Genomic DNA, 22761 nt, shown 5'->3' with positions numbered 1-22761 from the left:
GTGTTGTGACGATTGTGGTGTTGTGACAGCTGTGATGCTGTGGTATATATGATTGTGGTGGAGTCACTTGCGGGAGTGGCTTCACACCCTCGTTCGCCCTCCGTGGAACCCGCCACGGGAGGGGATGTGCACATTAAGGGACATGGATTTTTAGTCGCTTGTTGATGAGCTGGACTAGGTGGGGATGGGCTGTGGTCACCCACTGGCGGCGAGGATTACCTGTTGTGATGGGTAATCTGACAGGGCTACACACTTTGGTGTGCAGTTGGTTACTGTGTGAGATCGGGAGACCGGGGATGGAGGATGATCAGTCGGTTACATGGTTTGTTTGCCTTATCTTGATTGAACGGTAATTGACTCCGGTTGTTGTTTTGTAAAACCTGTGGTTTAGCTATGGGACAGTCATGGGGAGTCACCACTCGAGTCTAGCTTCCGCCGTCAAAAGACTTTGCTTACATTCTCTGTAGATGTTAGACCTTTCATAGTTAATGTTTGGTTGATTTTGAAAACATCTAATCACTAAGTCTTTATACTTTAATAAAGGTTGTTTGGAATTGGTAACTTTGATATACTAACCTCGGAAAATCGAGATGGTAACAGCCTTTCATGATAGGGTAGTCCTTGGTAAGGTACCTTGGTATGAGGGGGTGTTACAAAGTGGTATCAGAGCCGACGATTCCGGCACCTAAAACTAATGAACCCAATGAACTTAGGGAGTCTAAATAAAATGAACTCGGGGATAGTTGTTTGGAGCTACCGCAAAGACTTGGGAGACGTCCCGAAGTCGCATTAAGGCCCTTACGATCTCATGCCGGTTACATGGGGGGAAACTGTTGTATGTTTGAGTCATGTGAGTTTGATACCTATAGTTTGAATCTTGTGCATGGTTGGATGAAATGATGAAAGAAGTGGAATGTGATAGTTGTTGAAAGATGCATCGTGGATTGTTGATGTTAAACTTTGAGCATGAATATGTTGGCATGTTAAGTGTTGGAACATGGTAAAATATGAAAGGTGAATTGTGAATTTGTATCTGATTGATATTGAGCATTGTTTTGGTAAATTTCTACCAATTTAGGGTTAAAGTGGTCTTATCGTTAGGTCCGTATTATGATTTGATTGTTCGTTGTGAGTTAACCTGTATGTGCGATGTAAATAATGAACACAAACGATTTTGGTGACGCGAAAAACCCAATTTGGGAAACAACCGCGGGGGGAGACGGAATCCCACCAATATTTTTACTATAATTCGAGAGGAAATACAGTTTGTACGTTTGCTAGGGATGCTAAGGTTTATTTCTTGACTTGTTCGATGATCCTTCTTCTCTGCGCTGAGGCTCTTTATATAGGGGAGCTCGGTTAGCTAGGGTTTCTTGCTTTGCCTCCAAGTTATTCCTAAGTTGATACCAAATAGGACTTTCCTTCCCTGAATATGGTAATTGTTAGGACTCTCATATGCTTCTTCTATGCGGATCAAAGCCCAGGTCTTGCGCTGCTTGCTGATGCTGTCACCCTGGCTCCCTGATATCCTGCGTCCCACAATGCTTCCAGGCCTACTGTCCCAAGTCAGCCCATATCCATATTTTGGGCCTAACAGTTTGCCCCCAATTTTCCGCGAGAGTGCAACCCTAATTATTTGAGCGGGAAATTGCAGTGTATCGTTGAGTGACTTCTCGCATACTCCATTTCAATTCACACTTTTCAAAACCCCAACTACCCTCTCCTATTTAATCTCACCCGTCTTCCTCTTTCTTTTTCATCATCATTTCATTTTTCTCAAAATCTTCAAATTTCCGTCTCCCCAAATCCCTCTCTCTCAACGTCCTTTCACTGTCCGCGCCGCCTTCTCCCGTCCTCTAAGGTACTTCTGCTTCTCTCTCCTTGTTTATCATGGCAAAAACCCGTTTCACATCATCCTCCTCCACCACCATCGACCTTGAAAATGATGACTTCCCTTCACAAGGAGTCCTCAAAAAACCGCATTCTGGCGACTCCCACCTAGCCCAAGAGGATATTCCTAAGATTAAAGCCCTGCTTGGATTGGGTGATGATGTGGTGATCCTCATCCCCAAACCTGGTCAGAAAGCAGACGCCTTTCGTGCGGGGTGGATCTGCTTATATACTTACCCTTTTGTCCTTGGCCTTAAATTTCCCTTCCCCCCAATGATTCAAGAGTTCATCTACCTGAACTCCCTCCCCATGGCCCAAATTGCCCCCTATGCATGGAGGATTCTCTTGTCTACTGTTGCTTTGAACAACAGTATGGGCGCCGAGATTGGATTGTCAGATCTGGCCCATAGGTTCGAGTGTCGGTCATTGGGGCATGGCCAATACATTTTCAGGGCCATGGAGAAGACTGAAAACTTTCTTTAGTCGGCTGCTAAAGGGAAGGACGATGGGTGGTATGAGGATTTCTTCTATGTCAAGTTTGATTCTCTCCCCATCCACGCTGATTACTTGTTCGAGCACTGGATTTTTGCTAAGAGTAAGTATATTTTGCATGTCTATTCTTGATTGCTCTTGTCACTCACTGTTCTTCCTCTTTGATCTGATGCAGAACTCAAGAACCCTGAGAAATCCGAGGACGAGGACGCTTCTGTTGCCAAGCTCTTTTCCATCCCTGAGGACCGTAGACTGTTTCCCCTCCTGCTCTCCTGTTTAGACGATCCCGCTACTGAAGAAACCATGTCTTCCAGTAAACACCCTTTTTGTTTTAATCTTTAGAAGCCTTTTTACCCATTGGTTCTCCATTCTGATCCCTTGCGTTATGGTGCCTCCGCAGGAAGTGCTAAACCCTCTGCCTCTGAGATCCTGATGCGTCATGCCAGGAAAAGAACCGATGACTCCTTTAGCTCCCCTGCTTCCTCAAGAAGGAGGTCCTCCTCCAGGCCTGCTCCAGAGCCTATCAAAGTGACCCCAATATCGCGTGCACTTGGGTCTCCTGTCCATGTTGATGAGCTGTTGCTGCGCCTTTCTGCTAACTTTGGGGATCCTGATCATGCCAACTACTGGCTTGCGCTGGAAAGACTCCTGACTCTGGCTTGCTCCAAGGCATTTGACTCGACTGCTCCCCAGGAAATGACTGACCTGGCTGCTGAACACTGCTTCCTGGTAAGTCTTCTTTCACTATTTCCTTTCTTTCTTTGCCCCTACGCTTCCCTGACTAATGGTTTTTTTACTGCAGGCTCTTCAATCATCCCTCTATCTCCGTAAGATGCTGCAGAGGGCCAAGGTTGAGTGCCTGGATTCCGTGGGGAAGAACAAGGAGCTCACAGCTACCTGTGCCAAGTTGAGGGAGCAGCTCCACGCAGCCTTAAAGGAGAAGGAAGCAGCCAAAGACCAGTTGGTGAGGACTCAAGAAGCTAACTGCGTTCTGACTTTTGGGCTGACAAAGGCAGAGGCCCGTGCTGAAGAGATGGTTGAGCTAGCCAAAAACGTGGGAGGCTACACTGCTTTTGAGGGGCGGATTGATTGCATCCGTGCATATACCGAGGGGAGGCACACATCCTGGAATCTAGAGGAGGAGCTGGCCGAGTTTGCCCGTTCATTTCCCAATGGTATGGACCTGAGCGCCCTGTTCCCTTCTGAAGCTGAGGCTGCCAATCCGGAGCCTGATTCCACTACCATGGATATCTCTGGAGCTATCTATGGGACTGTTGAGGAGATCCTGGCGGAGCAGTCTGGTGAAGATGCTGCTGCAACTCCCGAGGCTGGTCAGGTACCTGCAATAGAGAGGCAAGTGGAGCACGGGGAATAGAGCATTGGTCAGAATGCAGTTGTTGAGAGGATTGACCTCTCTTAAAATTTTAAATTGTCCTGTGTGGTGCAAGTTTGTAAAAAACTCTTTTTTCGTTATTTTTTATTTTGGCCTATTTTGCACCTGCTGGTATGCAAGCTTTAAACTCTGATCGCGCCTGCTACAGGTAGCAGGTGCCACAACTTAAAGTAGTTTTGGGCCCAGGTTTCAGGCCCTTCTTTTGTTATACTTGCGTTTTTTGCCATTGATTTCTGGATTTGCAATTCCACATAGGTGTACCCAGGTAGCTGACCTGGTTCCAGGTGCACAGCCCCTGTTCCTGGTGATAGATTTCTGATAACATATTTTACCCATGACGTAAAATATCTTATCACTAGGGTTAGCTGACTGGAGCATACCTTCATTGAATGCTTCTGACTAACAAGGAATGTTGCGTTCCTTGTGGTTCCAAACGTTTGAAATCCGTGCGTGCACCTTTTGCTCTACGACATAACTATGGGATTACTGAGTTAACGTTAAGGTATGGGTGGTCTTAGTATGCCGTACCCTGCGCTACTTCGGCGTATGCTCTCCATGTGGCTTGACTTAAGATAAACGTCTTCGCAGCCTTACATGGCAGGGGCTGGACCCTGTGAGATCCCTGAAAAAATGTCCTTTTTTGAAAATATATAAATAATATGGAGTCGCCAGTAGGTTTTATAAAAAACATACAAAAATAAGTTAACAGAAAAAGGCCCCTTTTGATCCCTGGAATGGGGACTGATCCGTCACTCCGGCCTAAATCAAAGATTGCGGATTCGGGGGTAAAGGTACGGTCAGGGAAGGTGTTAGGCACCCGGACCGCCCGTCAAACTGACGGCCTCTACTATTTATTTGTAATATTATATATTTGACGAAATTAAGACGAAAAGAAGGTTAATTATACAATTTAATACAAATTATTTACAAAAACAAATTAACTAGGTTAGTCAATACAATAAATAGGGAAAATAAGTAATAGACAAAATAAAAGAATTAAAGAAAAAGAAAGAGTAAAGAAAAACTTATTTGATGTCGGTACCCTCAGGCCTATCTGGATGTTTGACTATTAATGAAAATCGACTTTGTCGTTAATTATTGGCTCTTATGCGTTTATATGAAACTGGGATGGTTTATTTGTGTGTGGCTTGATTTGAAACTGGGATAGAATATTTGAGACGGATGATTTGTGAGAGTATAGGATATTTGAGTATTGAATTAGATCTCGTGTATATCTCTCGTATTATTTGTGAATCTCTCATCTGGTTGTATTTTTTTGTGAGTCTTATTTTTGTCCCCCCATAATTGTCATGGACTTGGTAGTATTTATACTGATTTGTATCTAATCTCTGTACAAATTTGAAGTCATCGAAGATAGAGTTTAATGCTCTAAGAGGTCTTCTGTTTGTCGACTACTCACATTGTCATAATTATCTTCAACTATTCTTCTATATTCTAAATCCTATGTAAAAACAAATTACGTAACTTGGTTTATAGTTGGAGCCAACTATCTCCAACTCCTCTTCCATTCAAGATAGAAACAATTTAGGTAACTTGGTGAAATAAATGGGCTTTTATTTAATGTTTTTTTTAACCCAACTTGATGAGTCGCACACTACGGATCTCGAAAGCAAGCAATGTCCAATTTTACACGGGCCATATCAATGAATTATATCTTCTCGCTCATGTATTGGTTTTAGGCCAATAATACGTCTTTGGAATATAACCCTCGGATTTTATTAAATGGTTACTAATATGTAATGGGTTGAATGAGAATGAAAAACTTTTGGGTGGTTTTATGTCATTTCGAGTAATTTCTCAGAAAATAAGTGTAAAGAGCCTTTAATTATAACATTATCAATTTTCATTTAGTCATTAAATTTGAGCCTCATCATCGGGTACCCGTAAGGCTAGGTAGATATTTTGTGGTGTCTACAGACCCTCAAAGTGGTCCTTATCTGACAAGTAACCAACATTAGTATCAAAGCCTTTCTTCGTAGAAGCATTATAAAGTCCAAAGTAGTGCAAATTACCTGGTGCTATCTCATGGTGTTCCAGGGCAACACCTGGATCCAGGAAGCCACAGCCTGGACTACTTGGTTTAAAAACGACTCTACTTGATTAAAAAAAGAAAAACTAGGAAAAACAAAAGAAAAAGTTTTTTGAAACACACCAACACTTAGCATATACTAACCCCCACCCCTTTTTTTTTTTTTTTTTTTTTTGCTTCACGGACTTTTGAAAGGTCCTTTGTACACTAAAGTTTTGGCACTTTGTCAGACAAAGTACCGTTTCAAGTGACGGATGTTCCAGGGTTTATCCAGGATTTGACCGTGCATGGTCATCAACCTGTATGCCTCATTCTTGACAATGCTCTCGACCTGATACGGCCCATCCCATTTGTAGGCAAACTTGCCTGCCTTGTGGTTCTTGGTATTTTCGAATACCCTTCTGAGTACGAGGTCCCCTACTTCAAGGGTCCTGATCTTGACATTATTGTTATACGTTCTTGCTACGGATTGCTTATATGATGTCATACGTATGTAAGCGCTTTCTCGCAGCTCATCAACTGTATCCAGGCTCCTAGCCATTTCGACCTTGTTCTGCTCTGCCGTCTGACAGTCGTACCTGTGCATGGGCACCAGAACCTCTGAGGGTATCACTGCCTCTGCTCCGTATACGAGGCTAAATGGAGTTTGGCTTGTTGCCATTTTCGGTGTTGGTCTGTCTGACCAGAGTACCAATGGTAGTTCATCTGCCCATTTCCCCCCCCCCCCCCAACTCTTCTAGCCGTTTTCTGAGGTTCTCCCCAATGGTTTTGTTGCTGGACTCAGCTTGGCCATTGGTTTGCGGATATCTGAGGGATGACTTTCTCAGTGTTATGTTCCATCGTGCACAGAAGCCCTCGGTGTTATCTGATATGAATTGGGATCCATTGTCGCATATGATTTCAGATGGTATTCCAAACCTGCTTATGATGTTGCGCTTGATGAAAGAGATCACCTGCCGCTCTTTTACCTTTGTCATTGCCTCTGCTTCAATCCACTTTGAGAAGTAATCAGTCATCACTAGCATATACACTCTGTTTCCTGGAGCACTGGGCAGCTTACCGACTATGTCCATGCCCCATCATGAATGGCCATGGAGAGATAATCGGGTGCATTGGTTCCACTGGCTGGTGGAATGCTGGAGCCGCCTTTTGACATGACTCACAGCGTTTGGCATGATTGACGGCATCTGCGTGCATGGTGGGCCAGAAATACCCATGTCTCAAAATTTTGTTTGACAGACTTCGTCCTCCAGCATGGTTCCCGCACTCTTTGCCGTGTACATCCTGCAGTACTGTTTCTGCTTCCTCTTTGCTCAAGCACCAGAGGCATGGTCCTGTTAACGACTTTCTGAAGAGAACGTTATCAATCATGATATACCTGGAGGCTTTTATCCTGAAAATTTGTGCTTCCTTTCTGTCTTCAGGGAATGTCCCATCCCTTAGCCAATTTATGTATGGTACTCTCCAATCTGCATCCTGCTGTCCTACATTGGAAACCAGCGTCATGACTCCCTGCGTATACTACATGTGCACATCCACTTTCACCGGAATGTGATCTGGCTCCTTCTGGATTGCTGGGGTCAACACATGGGTGATAGGTATGTTTGATAGTTCTGTGGGCTGGAAGGTGGCTCCTAGTGTTGCTAGGGCGTCTGCTTCCACGTTCTGATCTCGTGGCACCTGAGTTATCTTGAATGTTCTAAACTTTGACTTTTGCTCTGTGGCTATCTTTAAGTAGGCTATCATTTTTTAATCACGCGCCACGTATTCGTTGTTTACATGATTTATCACAAGTAAGGAGTCACTATACACCCTCAAGTTCCTTACCTTGAGCCCTGACGCCATTTGCATTCCAAGTATAAGGGCTTCATACTCGGCCTCGTTGTTGGTTGCCTTGAATTCACACCTAATAGCTTGTACTATCATATCTCCTTTAGGTGACCGAAGGACCAAACTTACACTAGCCCCCCTTGCATTTGAGGCTCCATCAATGTACAAGGTCCATATCTCGCTATCCTGACTCCCCATTATTATCAGCATTCCTTCTTCTGCCTCCCCACGGGTAGCAGGGCAGAAGTCAGAGACGAAATCTGCTAGGCCTGGGATTTTATCGCTGTTCTGGGCTCGAATTGTAAGTCGTACCCACTAAGATGTACTGACCATTTAGTCATTATGCCCGAAAGTTCAGGCTTCCTCATAATAGTCTTTAGCGGGTAGTTGGTTATTACATGGATGGTGTGAGATTCAAAGTACGGTCGCAGTTTATAGGAAGCAGTAACCAAAGCCAATGCTAATTTTTCAAAGGAAGTGTACCTGGTCTCTGCAGGGAGCAGAGACTTGCTAATGTAATATACGGGGTGTTTCACTCCTTCTTGTTCTTTAACCAAGACTGCACTTACAGCTGCTTCCGTGACTGACATGTACAGGAATAGTGGCTCCCCTTGCTCTGGTTTCGCGAGCAACGGTGGCGTGCTTAGGTAGCTTTTGAGTTCTGCGAATGCTTTTTCATGTTCCTCAGTCTATTCGAATTTCTGACTCTTCCTAAATATATCATAGAACAACTTGCACCTATCCGAGGACCTTGATATGAATCTATTTAGGGCCGTCACCTTCCCTGCCAGCCTTTGCACATCCTTTGGCTTCTGGGGTGATTCTAGCTAGAGTATTGCTTTTATCTGTTCCTTGCTTGCTTCAATTCCCCTCTGGGTCACCATATACCCTAAGAATTTTCCTGAGGATACCCCAAACGAACACTTGGACGGGTTAAGTTTCATTTTAAACTCCCTTAACGTCTGGAAGGTGTCTGCCAAGTGCTCCATGTGCATTTCTGCTTTTTTGGACTTCACCACCATGTCGTCTATGTATACTTCCATGGTCTTTCCTATTTGCTACTTGAACATTTTATTTACCAACCGTTGGTAAGTGGATCCGGCGTTCTTTAGGCCACAGGGCATACCTTGTAACAATATATGCCTCTTTCCGACATGAATGCCGTTTTCTCTTGATCTTACGGGTGCATCTTGATCTGATTGTAACCGCTCCAAGCGTCGAGGAAAGTGAGTACCTCGTGTCCCGCAGTAGCGTCCATCATTGCATCGATATGTGGCAGTGGAAAGGGGTCCTTGGGACAAGCTTTGTTTAAATCTGTGAAGTCTACACGTACCCTTCATTTGCCATTCTTCTTGGACACAACTACCACATTAGAAAGCCACTCAGGGTAGCTAACTTCTCTAATTTTATTTGTTGCCAAGAGACTGTCTACTTCTTTGTTAATGACCTCATTTCGTTCTGCCGCAAATTTTCCTCTTCTGCTGTACCGGGGTACAGCTTGGGTTCACGCTTAACCTATGCGAAATAACGGATGGGTCTATACCTACCATATCCTTGTATTCTGTCGAGGAGCCCCGGTTCTATAATTGTTATGAGGGGAGCTTGGTTGTAGCCTTGAGGGCTTGAGCGTAGCAGTTTCTGGATTCCTCTCGATCTCCTTTTACTGTGACCGTACCCCATGGCGTTGGGAACTTGAGACACTGATGATACGTTGAGGGTACCGCCTTCATCTGATGCAACCATGGTCTTCCTAGTATCACGTTGTAGGTGGTTGGACCCTCAATGACTAGGTATCTTACTAGTTTGTTCACCCCTTCAATATATGTTGGGATGGTTATCTCACCCACTGAATGCGCAGTCTCACCACTGAATCCCACTTGGGGCACAGATTTCTTTATCAGGTTCTCTTTATCAAAACCCATGGTTTTGAGGGTTTCGAGCATGACGAGGTTCACAGAACTCCCTGTATCCACTAATACTTTTCGTACGGTGCAATTGCCAATGGATAACGTTATAGTTAGGGCATCGTCGTGTTGCTCTGCACCGCTTTCTGTGTCAGTCTCATCAAAAGTTACTGGGGGTAAATTGCTCTGGCTTACTCTATATGAAGTTTCTGTATGATCCCCTTTACTTCCGGTGGCGTTCCTCTTAGCGGAGGAATATGTCAAACCTGATAGCTCGGATCCGCCTGTTATCACGTTAATAATTTTCGTGCATATGGGTGGAGCAGAAGGAAGCACTTGATTTGATGCTTCTCTCCTATCCTGCTTGCCCCCACGTGATAACAGGTGGTCCAAGTTCCCCTTGTGTACCTGGAACTTCACCTCATTTCGCAACCTGTAGCAATCCTCTGTCCTGTGACTTATGTCCTGATGCCATTCACACCTCTTGATGCTGTCTCTGTCGTCGTTGGATCGATCCTGAGCAGGGGGCGGCTTTGGCCACCTCACCTGATCACCTAGGATTCTGAGTGCTTTCAGTAACCCCTCCATTCCCGTGTTGAATCCGTATTCTAATAGCTTAGGAGGATGCCGAGAGTCGTCAATTTGCTGAGTTTCTGCTATTCTGCTGATATTGGGCCTGCTGTATGGCTTGGCTCGTTCGTCTTTCTTTTCTGTTATGAATTTCCTGCTGGGTTTGTCGAAGCTTGCTATTCCCTTTCTAGCATGTATGTCTTCTTCCAACCTTAACGCTGCTGTAGCTCTCTGCTGGACTTCGTCGAATCTCTCACAAGGATACATTGTTAACTCTTTGTAGAGGTTTGATTCCTTATCTAGGCCCTGCCTGAAGGCGTTGATGGCAGTGGACGTATCGCAGCCTCGTATTGAGACTTTTTTCTGCATTGAACCTGGTGACATAATCTTTGATTGATTCACCTATTTCCTGAACGATCCTATATAGATCACTTGACTGTTTGGGTGTTCTCCGGCTACTGGAGAACTGTTTGTTGAATGCGTTGACCAGATCGGCGAATGAAGATATGGTCCCGTTAGGCAAGCCGACGAAGCATTGTAACGCCGCTCCGGTTAGGGTCGAACCAAATCCTTTACACATACATGCCTCCTTTGAGGCTCCCGTGGCTGTGGTAACCATCATTTTCTGCTTGAATTGACTAATGTGATCACAGGGGTCTGTGGTTCCATCGAAGAGGGTCATTGCTGGGACGCTAAATCCTTTTGGTAAGGCCACTGTAGCTATATCGTTAGTAAATGATGAGTCAGCGTAGCTTTCTGGTGCAGCCATCTCCATAGGCAGCGACATTCCTGGGACCCTCCGGAGGAGGCTTCGTAGTTCCTGGTACTGTTGTTCTATGTATGTCTCTCTCCCGGTGGGTCGCAGATGCTCCTGTGACAGATGTTCTGCTCCTCGTACAAAGTTTTGCTATTCCAAGACTGCTGGTTGGCGCATCTGCGATGCTGCTGCAGCTGGGCCACTTTCCCACGTATACTCAGCTTGATTTGTAACCGGGGCCCTAATCATTGGGACTGCAGCTGCTGCTCCGCTCTGCTGGTGTCTTTCTGCATCTGACGTGGGTGTCGACTCCTGGTGGATTGGTTCCTCATCTGGTGTTAATGCCCCCAGCCCTGTTGGGACCAGGCCCCCTCTTGGCAGTGGTGTTGCGTCCATGTCCAGCCTAAGTGCTACTTCGCGCGGCAACACCCGCGTCTGCCTCCGATCCCCACTTTCTCCTGGTAACCTCTTGGACCTGTCTTCCGGCATCCAAGGGGCCGATTTAGCGGCATGGCTTCTTAACTCGTTGATCTTTGCTCGGAGGAGATTGTTGTCCTCTTCCATATGGGACCTCATGCTTCTATTCTCGTTCTGCATAGTCCTGATTGTCCTTGTTAATGTGTCCAATCTGCTTATCATGATGCTTGTGGGACTTGGGGGAGCCTGAGCCTGTTGCCTAGATTGTGCTCCTCTCTCAGGCTGTGAGACTCCCTGCCGTCCCTGGACGACTCCTGGATCTCTGGTCTGGACTCTATCCGAAGATGGGCTTGCTGCTACCTGGGAACTTTAACTTTGCTTGACTGCTGGAATCTGGGCAGTACTTGTGACTTGAACCGGGGTTGTGCGTGCTGTTGTTGCCGGGGGAGATGTTACCTGCGTTGTTGCCGAGGGATATGTTACCTGTGTTGTTGCCGAGGGGGGCGGCACTCGCGTTGCCGAGGCACCGCTGGTGCTACCTGGGTTGTTTTCTTGGTGTCCGGACATGTTGTGTTTGCTGTGTAGACTGACTAACGAAGACGACCACTAGGCCCCACGGTGGACGCCAAACTGTTTTGGTAAATTTCTACCAATTTAGGGTTAAAGTGGTCTTAGCGTTAGGTCCGTATTATGATTTGATTGTTCGTTGTGAGTTAACATGTATGTGCGATGTAAATAATGAACACAAACGATTTTGGTGACGCGGAAAACCCAATTTGGGAAACAACCGCAGGGGGAGATGGAATCCCAACAATATTTTTACTATAATTCGAGAGGAAATACAGTTTGTACGTTTGCTAGGGATGCTAGGGTGTATTTCTTGTCTTGTTCGATGATCCTTCTTCTCTGCGCTGAGGCTCTTTATATAGGGGAGCTCGGTTAGCTAGGGTTTCTTGCTTTGCGTCCAAGTTATTTCTAATTTGATACCGAATAGGACTTTCGTTCCCTCAATATGGTAAGTGTTAGGACTCTCATATGCTTCTTCTATGCGGATCAAAGCCCACGTCTTGCGCTGCTTGCTGATGCTGTCACCCTGGCTCCCTGATATCCTGGTCCCACAATGCTTCCAGACCTACTATCCCAAGTCAGCCCATATCCATATTTTGGGCCTAACAAGCATGAAGAATGTGATCATGTTACTTGTTTAATACAATCTTGAGCATGAAGTATGGTAGTGGTACATGTGCATATGAGCATGATGATGTTAATGCTTGATTGTTGGTAGTAGCATATGGTTACGGGCAGGTGTCTATATACATGAACGTCGTGTCTAATTTTCATGTGGGTATGATAATAGTTCACTTGTGTACTGGTTTCTTGAAGTATTGAGTTGTTGTTGTTGCCTTATGCATGTTCAAATTGTTTTGGTTTAGGAAATTTGATTTGTATAAAGAACGATTACGGAAGGGTTGTCTTAAAACTGACATAAGTCGAGTTCTAGAATTGATATTGCTGTAATTCCAAGTTGAGGTGATAGCTTGTCTTCTTACGATTCTAACGATAGGTCACACGCCCAAAACGACCAAGTAACGAGTGAGATATGATTGTTTTACGAAAACTAGACGATGCTGAGAACTGTGTTGGTACTCGACCGAGTAAAGTAATACTCGACCGAGTAAGGGCTACTCGGCCGAGTATTCCCAATACTCGACCGAGTAATCCTCTGTGATAATTGTGTTCGCTTCTGGAGTCGAAAACTGGGCCGAGTAATATAGTTACTCGACCGAGTATCCTGTACTCGACCTAGTATGCTATGTACTCGACCGAGTACCTCTGTGGGCGGCCATTTTGAGTTGGTGGCTATGATTTTACCTTAATTTTAATCGGTGGCTATGTTCTCACATTTGTTGTGAGTCGTGGGCTATGTACACATGTATTATATTTTGGGTCTTAAAGCATTCTTTTATATATGTGACGGTCTTGATACGTAAGTTACCAAATGCTATGATAGGGAGAACGCCGGCTTATGAGGGATAGGTGTTGGATATAAAGGACATGAGTTATATATGGTTGTGAGAGATAGTGGAACAATAAAAGAGTAGATTGATGGGCTAATTGAGGTAAAAAGCATGTTTTGTGAGATATGATGAGTAACAAGCATCTTATAACTCGGAAAAACCATAAACCGATTTGCATGCAAACAACCTAAGGCTCTGATACAACTTGTTAGGTTTCATTAATCTCATAAGTTTACATATTCATATATGAATTAATTTATTTGGTCATAAAATAAATACAAGATCTTATGCATGCAAACTAAAAACAAGATTAGAGAAGAAATCGTCAATCTTACTTTGGGATTTCGGATTTTTGGGCACCAACAAAATCTCCTTCTTGTTAGTTCTTGAGCTTTCCAACAATGGATGAACAAGAGAAATAATCAGGATGAGAGAGAAAGTTTTAGAGAGAGAAATCCTCTAAAAATCAGCTTACTTTTTACGCAAGCAATGGCTCGAAAGAAGAAGCTAACAAAACATCCGGAAAATTCACCTACTAATTCGATTAAAAATACCAATAAATCTACACCAAAATCACAAAAACATGATGATATTCATTTACAACGATCTAATAAAGGTAAATCGCAACTGAATTTTTCATCGCAGGAATTTGAGTCTGATTTGGAGCTTATTGTTGAAGAGGAGGAGGAACACGAGGAACCATCTGAGAAGGAGCAGCAGTTATCATCTACTCAGAGGACACCATTGATTCAGATTACCAAGGATGATGTTGCTGGTGAGATAAATTTTTGGTCGTCTTCTGTAGTTTGTTATATTTTAGGGGCGAATCCACCGAGCTCTGTTCTCTTAGGGTTTGTCAAGCGAATATGGCAAGCGAATGGTGTTGATAAGGTTGCTTTCCTTCCTAATGGGTTGTTCTTAGTACGATTTAAGACTAAAGCTCAACAACAAACTGTCCTTAGTAATGGTCACCTTCTTTTTGATAATAAACCTGTTATTATCAAAGAATGGACACCGGATATGGAACTTGTGAAACATGAAGTCACTAGGGTCCCTATTTGGATGAAAATTTTTGGTCTAGATGTCAAATACTGGGGTGGTGAAAGTCTCAGGAAATTAAGTAGTGGAGTTGGGAAATTCATTAAATGTGATGACCCTACCCTTCATAAACAGTTCCTTGGCTTTGCACGCATCATGGTTGAAGTTGATGTCGATCAACAGTTTCCTTCTGTAGTGGATTTCTTAGATGAGAATGGAAAGAAACAGTCGGTTAAAATTGAATATGATTGGTTGCCTGTGTCCTGTACTGCCTGTAAAGGGGTAGGGCATACAGCTGACAAGTGCAGGAAAGGAATGGTAAAACCACCTGCTACAAAGAAAGTTTGGAAACCTAGGAAGACTGAGCCTAAACAGAAGGAGGCTGCTAAGCAACCACCTGTGAGGAAGCTGGTGCAGGTCCCTGCACAGCAACCTGTGGTGCAACCTCAGACTGTGATGCAGACTCCCAGGAATCTGGTGGTTACTCCAGTTCTGGTGCAAAACACTCCTATTGTTGAGAATTCTTTCCCTAGGAGGATAATAACAAAACTGATGAGGCAGGATAATGGAGACCGAAGGAAGTTTACTCCAGGAGGGCTTTCCTTCATGGACTCATTATCTCATTCTTTGCGTAAAAACTGGAAGGGGATTCTTTGGATAGTAAGTTGTTTGAAAAAGGGGGTCCCAGATCTTTGCTATAGCTGATCATGGGTAGCTGTGGTACATGGAACATTAGGGGGATGAATAATCCGAGCAAGCAAAATGAAATAAAAAGATTCTTAGCTATGAATAAAGTTGGCTTGTTTGGTATTTTAGAAACTAAAATTAAAAGTAGGAATTGGAATAAGGTTACTAATAATTTTGGATCTAATTGGGCCATCTGTACTAATTCTCATCTTCATTCTGGAGGTAGAATTTGGATCATATGGGACCCTGCTCTGTTTGAGGTGAACATTTTGGATGTTACTATCCAGTGTATTCACACTAAAGTGGTTGACAAAGCTAGGAGGAAGAGTTTCTACTTCACTGTGGTTTATGGTTTGAACTCTTTGGGGGAAAGAGAGCCTCTGTGGCAAAGTATTAAATCCTATCACCTGCAACTTACTTCTCCTTGGCTCTTGTGTGGTGATTTCAATGCCATCATGGAGAGAAATGAGAGGATAGGGGGTGCTGAGATCACAAATGCTGAACTTAGACCTATGGCTGATGCTATAAGGGATTGTCAGTTGACTGATATGAAGGCTAGAGGGGCTTTTTACACTTGGAATAACAAGCAAGGGTCTGATTCCTTGATTTACAGCAGAATTGATAGAGTTTTCATCAATGAGGAGTGGCTTGAACAATACCCTGATAGTTATGCTCATTTTCTCCCTGAGGGACTGTTTGACCATTGTCCTGGTCTGGTTCACTTTGAGGAAGAGAGGCAAAGGAGGGGAAATTCTTTCAAGTACTATAATATGTGGTCTATGGCCAATGATTACAAGGAGGTGGTCCTTGCTGGGTGGAATAGGGAAGTGCAAGGCACTCCCATGTTCAAAATTGTTAGTAAACTAAAAGGTTTGAAGAAAGGCTTGTTGGCTCTTAATAGGGATAATTTTGAGGATATTGAAAATCTTACAAAGTTGACTGAATTATCCCTGAAGCACTTTCAATCACTCCTTGTTTCTGACCCCTATAACAAGGAGTGGATTGAGAATGAGAGAGCTTGTGCTCAGGAACTTACTGATATGGTTAAAGCTAGAGATCAGTTCTTAAAACAAAAAGCTAAATGTGATTGGATGAAGTATGGGGATGAGAACACTGCCTTTTTCCATGCTGCCATCAAGAAGAGAAGGGCAAGGAATAGGGTTTTCCAGATTAAGGATATGAGGGGAAGCCTTTGTTCTGAGCCAAAGATGATTCAACAGGCTTTTGAGGAGTACTATATGCACCTGTTGGGGTCCTCTACTCCTGTCAAACCTCTTAATAGAAAGCTTGTTCAGCAGGGTGCCTGTCTCACATCTGAGCATTGTGCTATTTTGAATGCTGAAATTACTGGAGATGAAGTTAGGGATGCTATGTTTGCCATTCCTGGTAACAAAGCTCCTGGGCCTGATGGATACAGTAGTCAATTTTTCAAGGATAATTGGCACATTGTAGGTGGTGATGTGATTACTGCTGTCAAGAATGCTTATGAAACTGGAAAACTTTTAAAGCAAGTTAATAATACTATCATCACTTTGATCCCAAAGATGGAAATGCCTGAAACTGTGCTGCACTTTAGACCAATAGCATGCTGTAACACTATTTATAAGTGTCTTTCTAAAGTGATCTGTGCTAGAATGAGTCGTATTCTTCCTGATATTATCAGTCCTTCTCAGGGGGCTTTTATCAAAGGGAGAGACATTGTTGGCAACATCTTGATCTGCCAGGACCTTGTTAGATTGTACAATAGGAAGAGCTGTTCTCCTAGGGTGTTATTGAAACTTGACCTTCAAAAAGCATATGACTCCATTGAGTGGTCGTTTGTTTCTGCAATGCTTGAGGCTACTGGCTTTCCTAAGAAGTTCATTGAGTTGCTGATGAATTGTGTTACCTCCCCCTCCTATTCTCTTTCTCTCAATGGAGAAATCTTTGGATTCTTTAAAGGACAAAAGGGGCTAAGACAGGGGGACCCTCTCTCCCCCCTCTTATTCACTCTGTGTCTGGAATATCTCAGTAGAGTGCTTATGACAGTACAGAAGCATCAAAAGTTCAGGCATCATCCTTTGTGTAAGAGGATCAATCTCAATCATCTTTGCTTTGCTGATGACCTTATCATGTTTTGCAAGGGTGATAGAGGTTCTATTGAGCTCTTGCTCCAAGCCTTCAAGTACTTCTCCAAGGCTTCTGGGTTGGTGATGAATAGTGGTAAATCCAATTTCTACACTAATGGAGTTCCTGTTAGTCTCATCCAGGAACTTGAGCAGATCACTGGAATGAAAAGAAATGCAGTTCCTTTCAGATATCTAGGTGTTACTGTCTCCCCTAAACGCCTGTCTGTCATGGATCAGAATCTGTTTGGTTGATAATGTGGTTGAAAAAATTAGAGCCCTGGGGTCCAGGAAATTGTCCTATCTTTGGTAGATTTGTGTTGATTCAATCTGTTCTCGAGTACATTACATTGTTATTGGGCTCGCATTTTTATCTTGCCTAAGACTGTCATTGATGCTATTGAGAAGATTTGCAGACAATATCTTTGGTATGGAAAGGATCCTAAGGAACATCCCTGCACTTTGGTTTCTTGGGAGAAGATATGCGAGACCTAAGAAGCGGGGGTCTTGGTTTGGGGACCTTCACACTTGGAACATTGCTACCATAGGAATGTATGTCTGGTGGGTGCAACAAAAAACTGATCACCTCTGGGTTCGGTGGGTGCATGCAGTGTATATTAAGTCTGCTCAATGGATGGACTATGAACCTCATAGTGGAGCTAGCTGGGCTTGGAGGAAAATTTGCCAAGCCAAGAACAAGCTCAAGTCTCTTCTCTTAACAGGTGAGCCTTACACAATTCAGCAGGGGTATGATTTCCTGAAACCTATCACTGATAAGGTTACCTGGTATCCTTGGACTCTAAATAATTGGATATGTCCCAAGCACTCTTTTCTCTGCTGGTTAGTAGCTCAGAATAGGCTACTTACACAGGATAGACTGGTAAAGATGGGTATTCTGGTTAATAATTGCTGTGAAGTATGTGGAGTTATGGCTGAGGATCACAATCACTTGTTTTTTGAGTGTGTTTTCAGTAAGCATTGCCTGCTACTGATTCAATTATGGTGCAAGATACTGTTACCTGCACATGACTGTATTCATTGGTGGATCACATGGAGGAACCATTCTGCTGCTAAGAAGAAAGTTGTTGGGGTCATCCTAGCAAGTCTCATGTATCATCTATGGCAACATCGTAATGCTTGTAGGATTGATCAAGTTGTTCTTAAGCCTATGGTATTAGTTCAGAGGATGAAGCAAGATGTTAGAGCTCGGCTGAAAATGATTGAGTTAAAGTGTAAAAATAGGACTGTTATTGAATGGGTGAATGAGTTATGAGGTCCTTTGCTTCATAGCTTATCTCCCTAGTTTTAGGTCTTATTAAATAGTGATGTAAAGGGACTTTTTTGATGATTAATGAAATCTACTTACATTTCCCCAAAAAAAAAAAAAAAAAAAAAAAAAAAAAAAAAAAAAAAAAAAAAAAAAAAAAAAAAAAAAAAAACAATGGATGAACAAGGTTCAAATTAGAACCTCTCCCAAAAGCATATACCCAAGGAATACCCTTAATAACCAATATTATTATGAACTAGTAATAATATTAGTCTTACATCAAATTTGACACAAAAATAATTTGTATTTGCTCTTGAATATTTCGGTCCAAGAGGGAGTATTTTGTGAGGTTTTATTTCTCTAAAATTCTTCACAGAGGTAGAAAATATCTTTTCTTACACTAGAAAATTATATGATAAAGAGTGAATAATTATAGAGGAAAACCCCTTGGCTTTTCTCATACAAAACCGGTTGGTGTTGGGGGGGGGGGGGAGTAGGAGCCAATGCATGAGCTTGTTTCCTTCCCAAGAAATAATAGGTTTGCATAGCTATAAGTTAGATTATAATCATTGTGTTTTCTCTTATTAAAATAATCAACACAATTTATAAACCCCAATCCCCTCCATATTTCGGTACATATAATATAAATGGAAGGTCCATTTTATTTTGTCATTTGTCAATTGTGACATATGTGACATGTTACTTGACATGTGAAATTGTAATGTATTTTTTAACATATTAAAAATCAACATACTCATAAAATATGTCATATACAAAATCGACTAGTAATTCGTAATTACTTGTACCAAAACGGTTTATCAAATTATAAATTACAACGTCTTGTATTTATAATAAATTATTCATTCAATTTCAATTTCAATTGTTTCGTAAACAATAATTTTATCTAAGTAATAAAACAATTCGATTACTTAGACCGTATCTAATTTAATCGAATTATAATAAGACACGTTAATCTTACTCACAAATCATCAGTCAATTTTAAGCAATTTAATTAACTCGTATCGGCATACGATTAATTAAATAATCAATTAAGAGTATTTCCCTATAGGTATGACCTAAGGGGATCAACTGATCACCACCGTCACACGACAGTAATGTCAAACTCTAGTCAGCCAATCATTACCGATATGTGTGGACCAGTTGACTGTAAAATATTACATCCCACATGTATTCTTAAAATGAGATTTAAACATGTGTTATGATCGACAGTTGTGATCGCATTATTGTCGGAGGACACATATTCCAACAAAAAGGACATTAATGTGGAACCTATTAGATTAAATGCTTACTTGGTTTAGTTGGAATAGATCTCCGGAAGGTAATAGGTTTTGTCATTGTGAAGGTAAGGAACTAAACGCTGAGGGACTAAATCCTTTTGTAGTGAAAATATCGATTTGTAAGAGATGTCAATTCTATATTTATTCTACAGTATCATCCAAGTAAATTTAGCAAGTACTCGAGTTATAGTATTTTGAAGTAACTGTACTATTTTCTTTGTATTATAGAGACCGAGCTTTGACTCGGAATTTTACAACTTTATTTAGTGTATATGTTAAGATTTTGAAATAGTTTGGCTTACAACCCGCAGTGGGGGAGCCGGGCATACAAAAATGCCTATGGAGGATTATAGTTTGGCTCACAACCCGCAGTGGCGAGCCGGACATACTAAAATGCCTATAGAGGATTATAGTTTGGCTCACAACCCGCAGTGGCGAGTCGGGCAAATAAATGCCAAACAAATGCCTGGAGTAGTCGTATGAGGTAAAGTGAATCTTACCTCAGTCATTAAAGACTCTTGTTAGGCGCGGACCTGACATAGAGGTGCACATTAAGTTTTATGGCCAGTCGATTCTTGTTAACCTCTTAGTCTTCAAGGAAGTAAAATTTCTTACTTACTAGCACTTGAATTGTCTTTTGACCAAACAATTTAGTAGAAACAAAATTAGTTCATTTGTTTTATCATTGGAAATACTAAACTAAGGAATGCTCGTTTTCCTTTCTTCTTGTTCTAATATTTAAATTGCTATGAGGTAGTATTTATTACTGAGCTCGTGTTTGACCCATTTGGGCTACTTGTCATGGTGACGGTTTATTTTCAGATGACTTCCGCTACCGCTCAAAAAAATTTCAAGTCTTTCAAGTCGAGCTTTTTATTAAAGACTTCGTAAAAGTTTTATTTCATATTGTAGCACTTTGTATAAAAAAAAACATTTTGTAAAGAGACTTTGTATATTGATTTTAATATCCCGTATTTTGGTGAATTTTTAATGTAAATCTAATTTTTAATTTAGTCGAAATTTGGGGGTGTTACATTTTCAAACTTGCAAATACGACAACGAATATTACTAACACAATAGTAATTATTCCGAGTCATACAAACAACATTTGCAATCATCCAGCACAAATACGGTTTAAAATAACCTTTTTAACAACCTTTTAAATTGGTTTTAAACAACCTTTTTACAACCAGGAGACGCCTCTTGGTTCGGCTCATGGCTCGCGCCCCAAGGCCTCATGTTTTCATGTTTTATAAACCTGGGTAGAGCCCCTTCCCTCACCAATAGGCTCCCGCCCTAACGGGGCTGCCTCGCACTGTTTTGCCTCGTTTTTAGCATTTGTCTAGGACGATCCCGATTACGGTTAATCCGAATACATGACGGATCAGATTGACAAGCTCACGTTTTAACACTTTGTCATTTGAAACACACTTTCTCAAATAAATGGATCGTGTTAAGCATCATAACCCGAATTTGGTAAATGGATGTTTAACTTCCGTTTTCACATGCAAATCAATCTGAATCCAACTCGACATCAATTACTTGATATTTGGATTAACAAACCCACTTAGGAAATTCTCACATGTTAGGTTAAAACTTTTGAATGTGCATTCATTCATTTACACCGTTTTATCAACTTTTGCACTTAAACAACTACGATCGATCAGTAGAGGCCGCTAACGCGGGCGGGATTGGGTGTCCGATTAAAGGGCTTCCCAATATGTACCCTCAACCCTTACTCAGAACCTTTGGATAGTGGATGGCCTTATCCAGGGTGTACGACAGTCATTTTAGGCATAGACTGCTAAAAGGGGGACGAGTCCTTATCTTTAGTATCGATGTCAAACATTGCTTTGTGCTTCATTTGACTGAGGTATAAAGTGGATTTCGAACGGGTTCCAGGCATCCCATAATTGCTTGGTGGCGACTCCAAACATCTCTACATCGTTTCGAGACCATAAATAGACTAACCGACCGATCTAATGCGATCCGGTCGAAAGCATTATTACGCAACCAAGCGTGGCTTTCAAAAGACCGATGCACGTTCACAATTTGGCTTGGCGTGCAGGTGGCCCGTGACTACGGACTGGTAGGTGGCCTAAATCCACAGACCGGCATGTGGCCCATGTCCACAGATTGGCTACTCCGCTGGGGAAAACTAGGACACTTGTTTCTTTGTGATCCTTAGAGGTGAAACTCGAACGAGATCGTGGTTAAAGTGCATTAATTGATTTTACGGTTATAAGTCGGGTTCCTTGTCCGTGCCCACAACCTAACTTTTATCGACCAATTGGCTTGTCCCGTCGGCATGAGTTATCTCATCCTCGCGTTTCGAATCCCGATTGAGTCAAGCATACCATTGACATTACACATTTCTGTTTTGTCAAAGAACTTTCATCACCTTCGAGCATGAGGCTAGGGCACCCTCCTTACACATTTTGTTTGGATTGGTATCCCTCTCGAAAAACGGGGTTTGATCGCTTGGTGTGTAACCCACCCTTTTAAGCCAAAACCCGTGTCGGCATTATGCATAATATAATGAAACTGTGAGTGCTTATGTGCTAAATGATCATAAGGCCTTTTATGTCTTTTCAAACTTTCAAAAACACCCTTTGGCGCCGTTGTAATGGCCGTTTCAAAACCTCGGTCTTTTGTTGACCATTGCACACCTTTTTAAACCGTCGTAATGACGATTTTCAAACCCGGTTTTTACAACCGTTTCAAAAACACATTTCGCGCCGTTATAATGGCCGTTTCAAACCTCGTTATTTCGCCGACCGTTGCATACCTTTTTATATCATCGTAATGATGATTTCAATCCCGGTTTTTATAACCATTTCGAATGCACCTTTTTATGCCGTTATAATGACCATTTCAAAACCCGGTTTTTATATCCATTTCAATTACACCTTTTCATGCCGTTGTAATGACAATTTCGAACCTTGGTTTTCACAAACCATTTCAAAATACCCTTTTACATCGTCAAAATAGCCGTTTCAAACCTCGGTCTGTCACCGACCATTACATTCTCAAAGCGCCCCTTTA

At 42.4% G+C, this 22761-nt stretch overlaps 3 protein-coding genes across 3 annotated transcripts; all 3 read right to left on the bottom strand.

Moving 5' to 3' along the window:
• Positions 1-6881: 6881 nt before the first annotated feature.
• Positions 6882-7331, bottom strand: LOC141614259 (uncharacterized). The gene has a single exon (XM_074433021.1). It carries the CDS (start codon positions 7329-7331, stop codon positions 6882-6884), a length of 450 nt encoding a protein of 149 aa, XP_074289122.1.
• A 15-nt stretch (positions 7332-7346) lies between these two features.
• LOC141614258 (uncharacterized) lies at positions 7347-8245 on the bottom strand. Its single transcript, XM_074433020.1, has 3 exons — positions 8054-8245; positions 7653-7970; positions 7347-7505 (listed from the first exon to the last, which is right to left on the bottom strand). The coding sequence occupies exons 1-3, from the start codon at positions 8243-8245 to the stop codon at positions 7347-7349; spliced, it is 669 nt and encodes a 222-aa protein (XP_074289121.1).
• A 999-nt stretch (positions 8246-9244) lies between these two features.
• LOC141614257 (uncharacterized) lies at positions 9245-10396 on the bottom strand. The gene has a single exon (XM_074433019.1). The coding sequence runs from the start codon at positions 10394-10396 to the stop codon at positions 9245-9247; it is 1152 nt and encodes a 383-aa protein (XP_074289120.1).
• Positions 10397-22761: the final 12365 nt, after the last annotated feature.

This window comes from Silene latifolia, chromosome 11 (assembly GCF_048544455.1).
Source record: "Silene latifolia isolate original U9 population chromosome 11, ASM4854445v1, whole genome shotgun sequence".
NCBI classification, from domain to species: Eukaryota; Viridiplantae; Streptophyta; class Magnoliopsida; order Caryophyllales; family Caryophyllaceae; genus Silene; species Silene latifolia.
Note: the sequence above shows the minus strand (reverse complement) of the source record. Positions and strands in the feature narration are given on the sequence as shown.

What these genes read in the sequence shown, in the direction of transcription:
- LOC141614258 (XM_074433020.1), bottom strand. Translation starts at nt 8,245, where the DNA reads ATGTCAGTCACGGAAGCAGCTGTAAGTGCAGTCTTGGTTAAAGAACAA. An exon ending in TTGAATCTCACACCATCCAT is followed by an intron (nt 7,971 to 8,053) that starts GTAATAACCAAC and finishes AGTACATCTTAG; the next exon opens with TGGGTACGACTTACAATTCG. An exon ending in AAATGGCGTCAGGGCTCAAG is followed by an intron (nt 7,506 to 7,652) that starts GTAAGGAACTTG and finishes AAGATAACTCAG; the next exon opens with GTGCCACGAGATCAGAACGT.
- LOC141614257 (XM_074433019.1), bottom strand. Translation starts at nt 10,396, where the DNA reads ATGTATCCTTGTGAGAGATTCGACGAAGTCCAGCAGAGAGCTACAGCA.
- LOC141614259 (XM_074433021.1), bottom strand. Translation starts at nt 7,331, where the DNA reads ATGACGCTGGTTTCCAATGTAGGACAGCAGGATGCAGATTGGAGAGTA.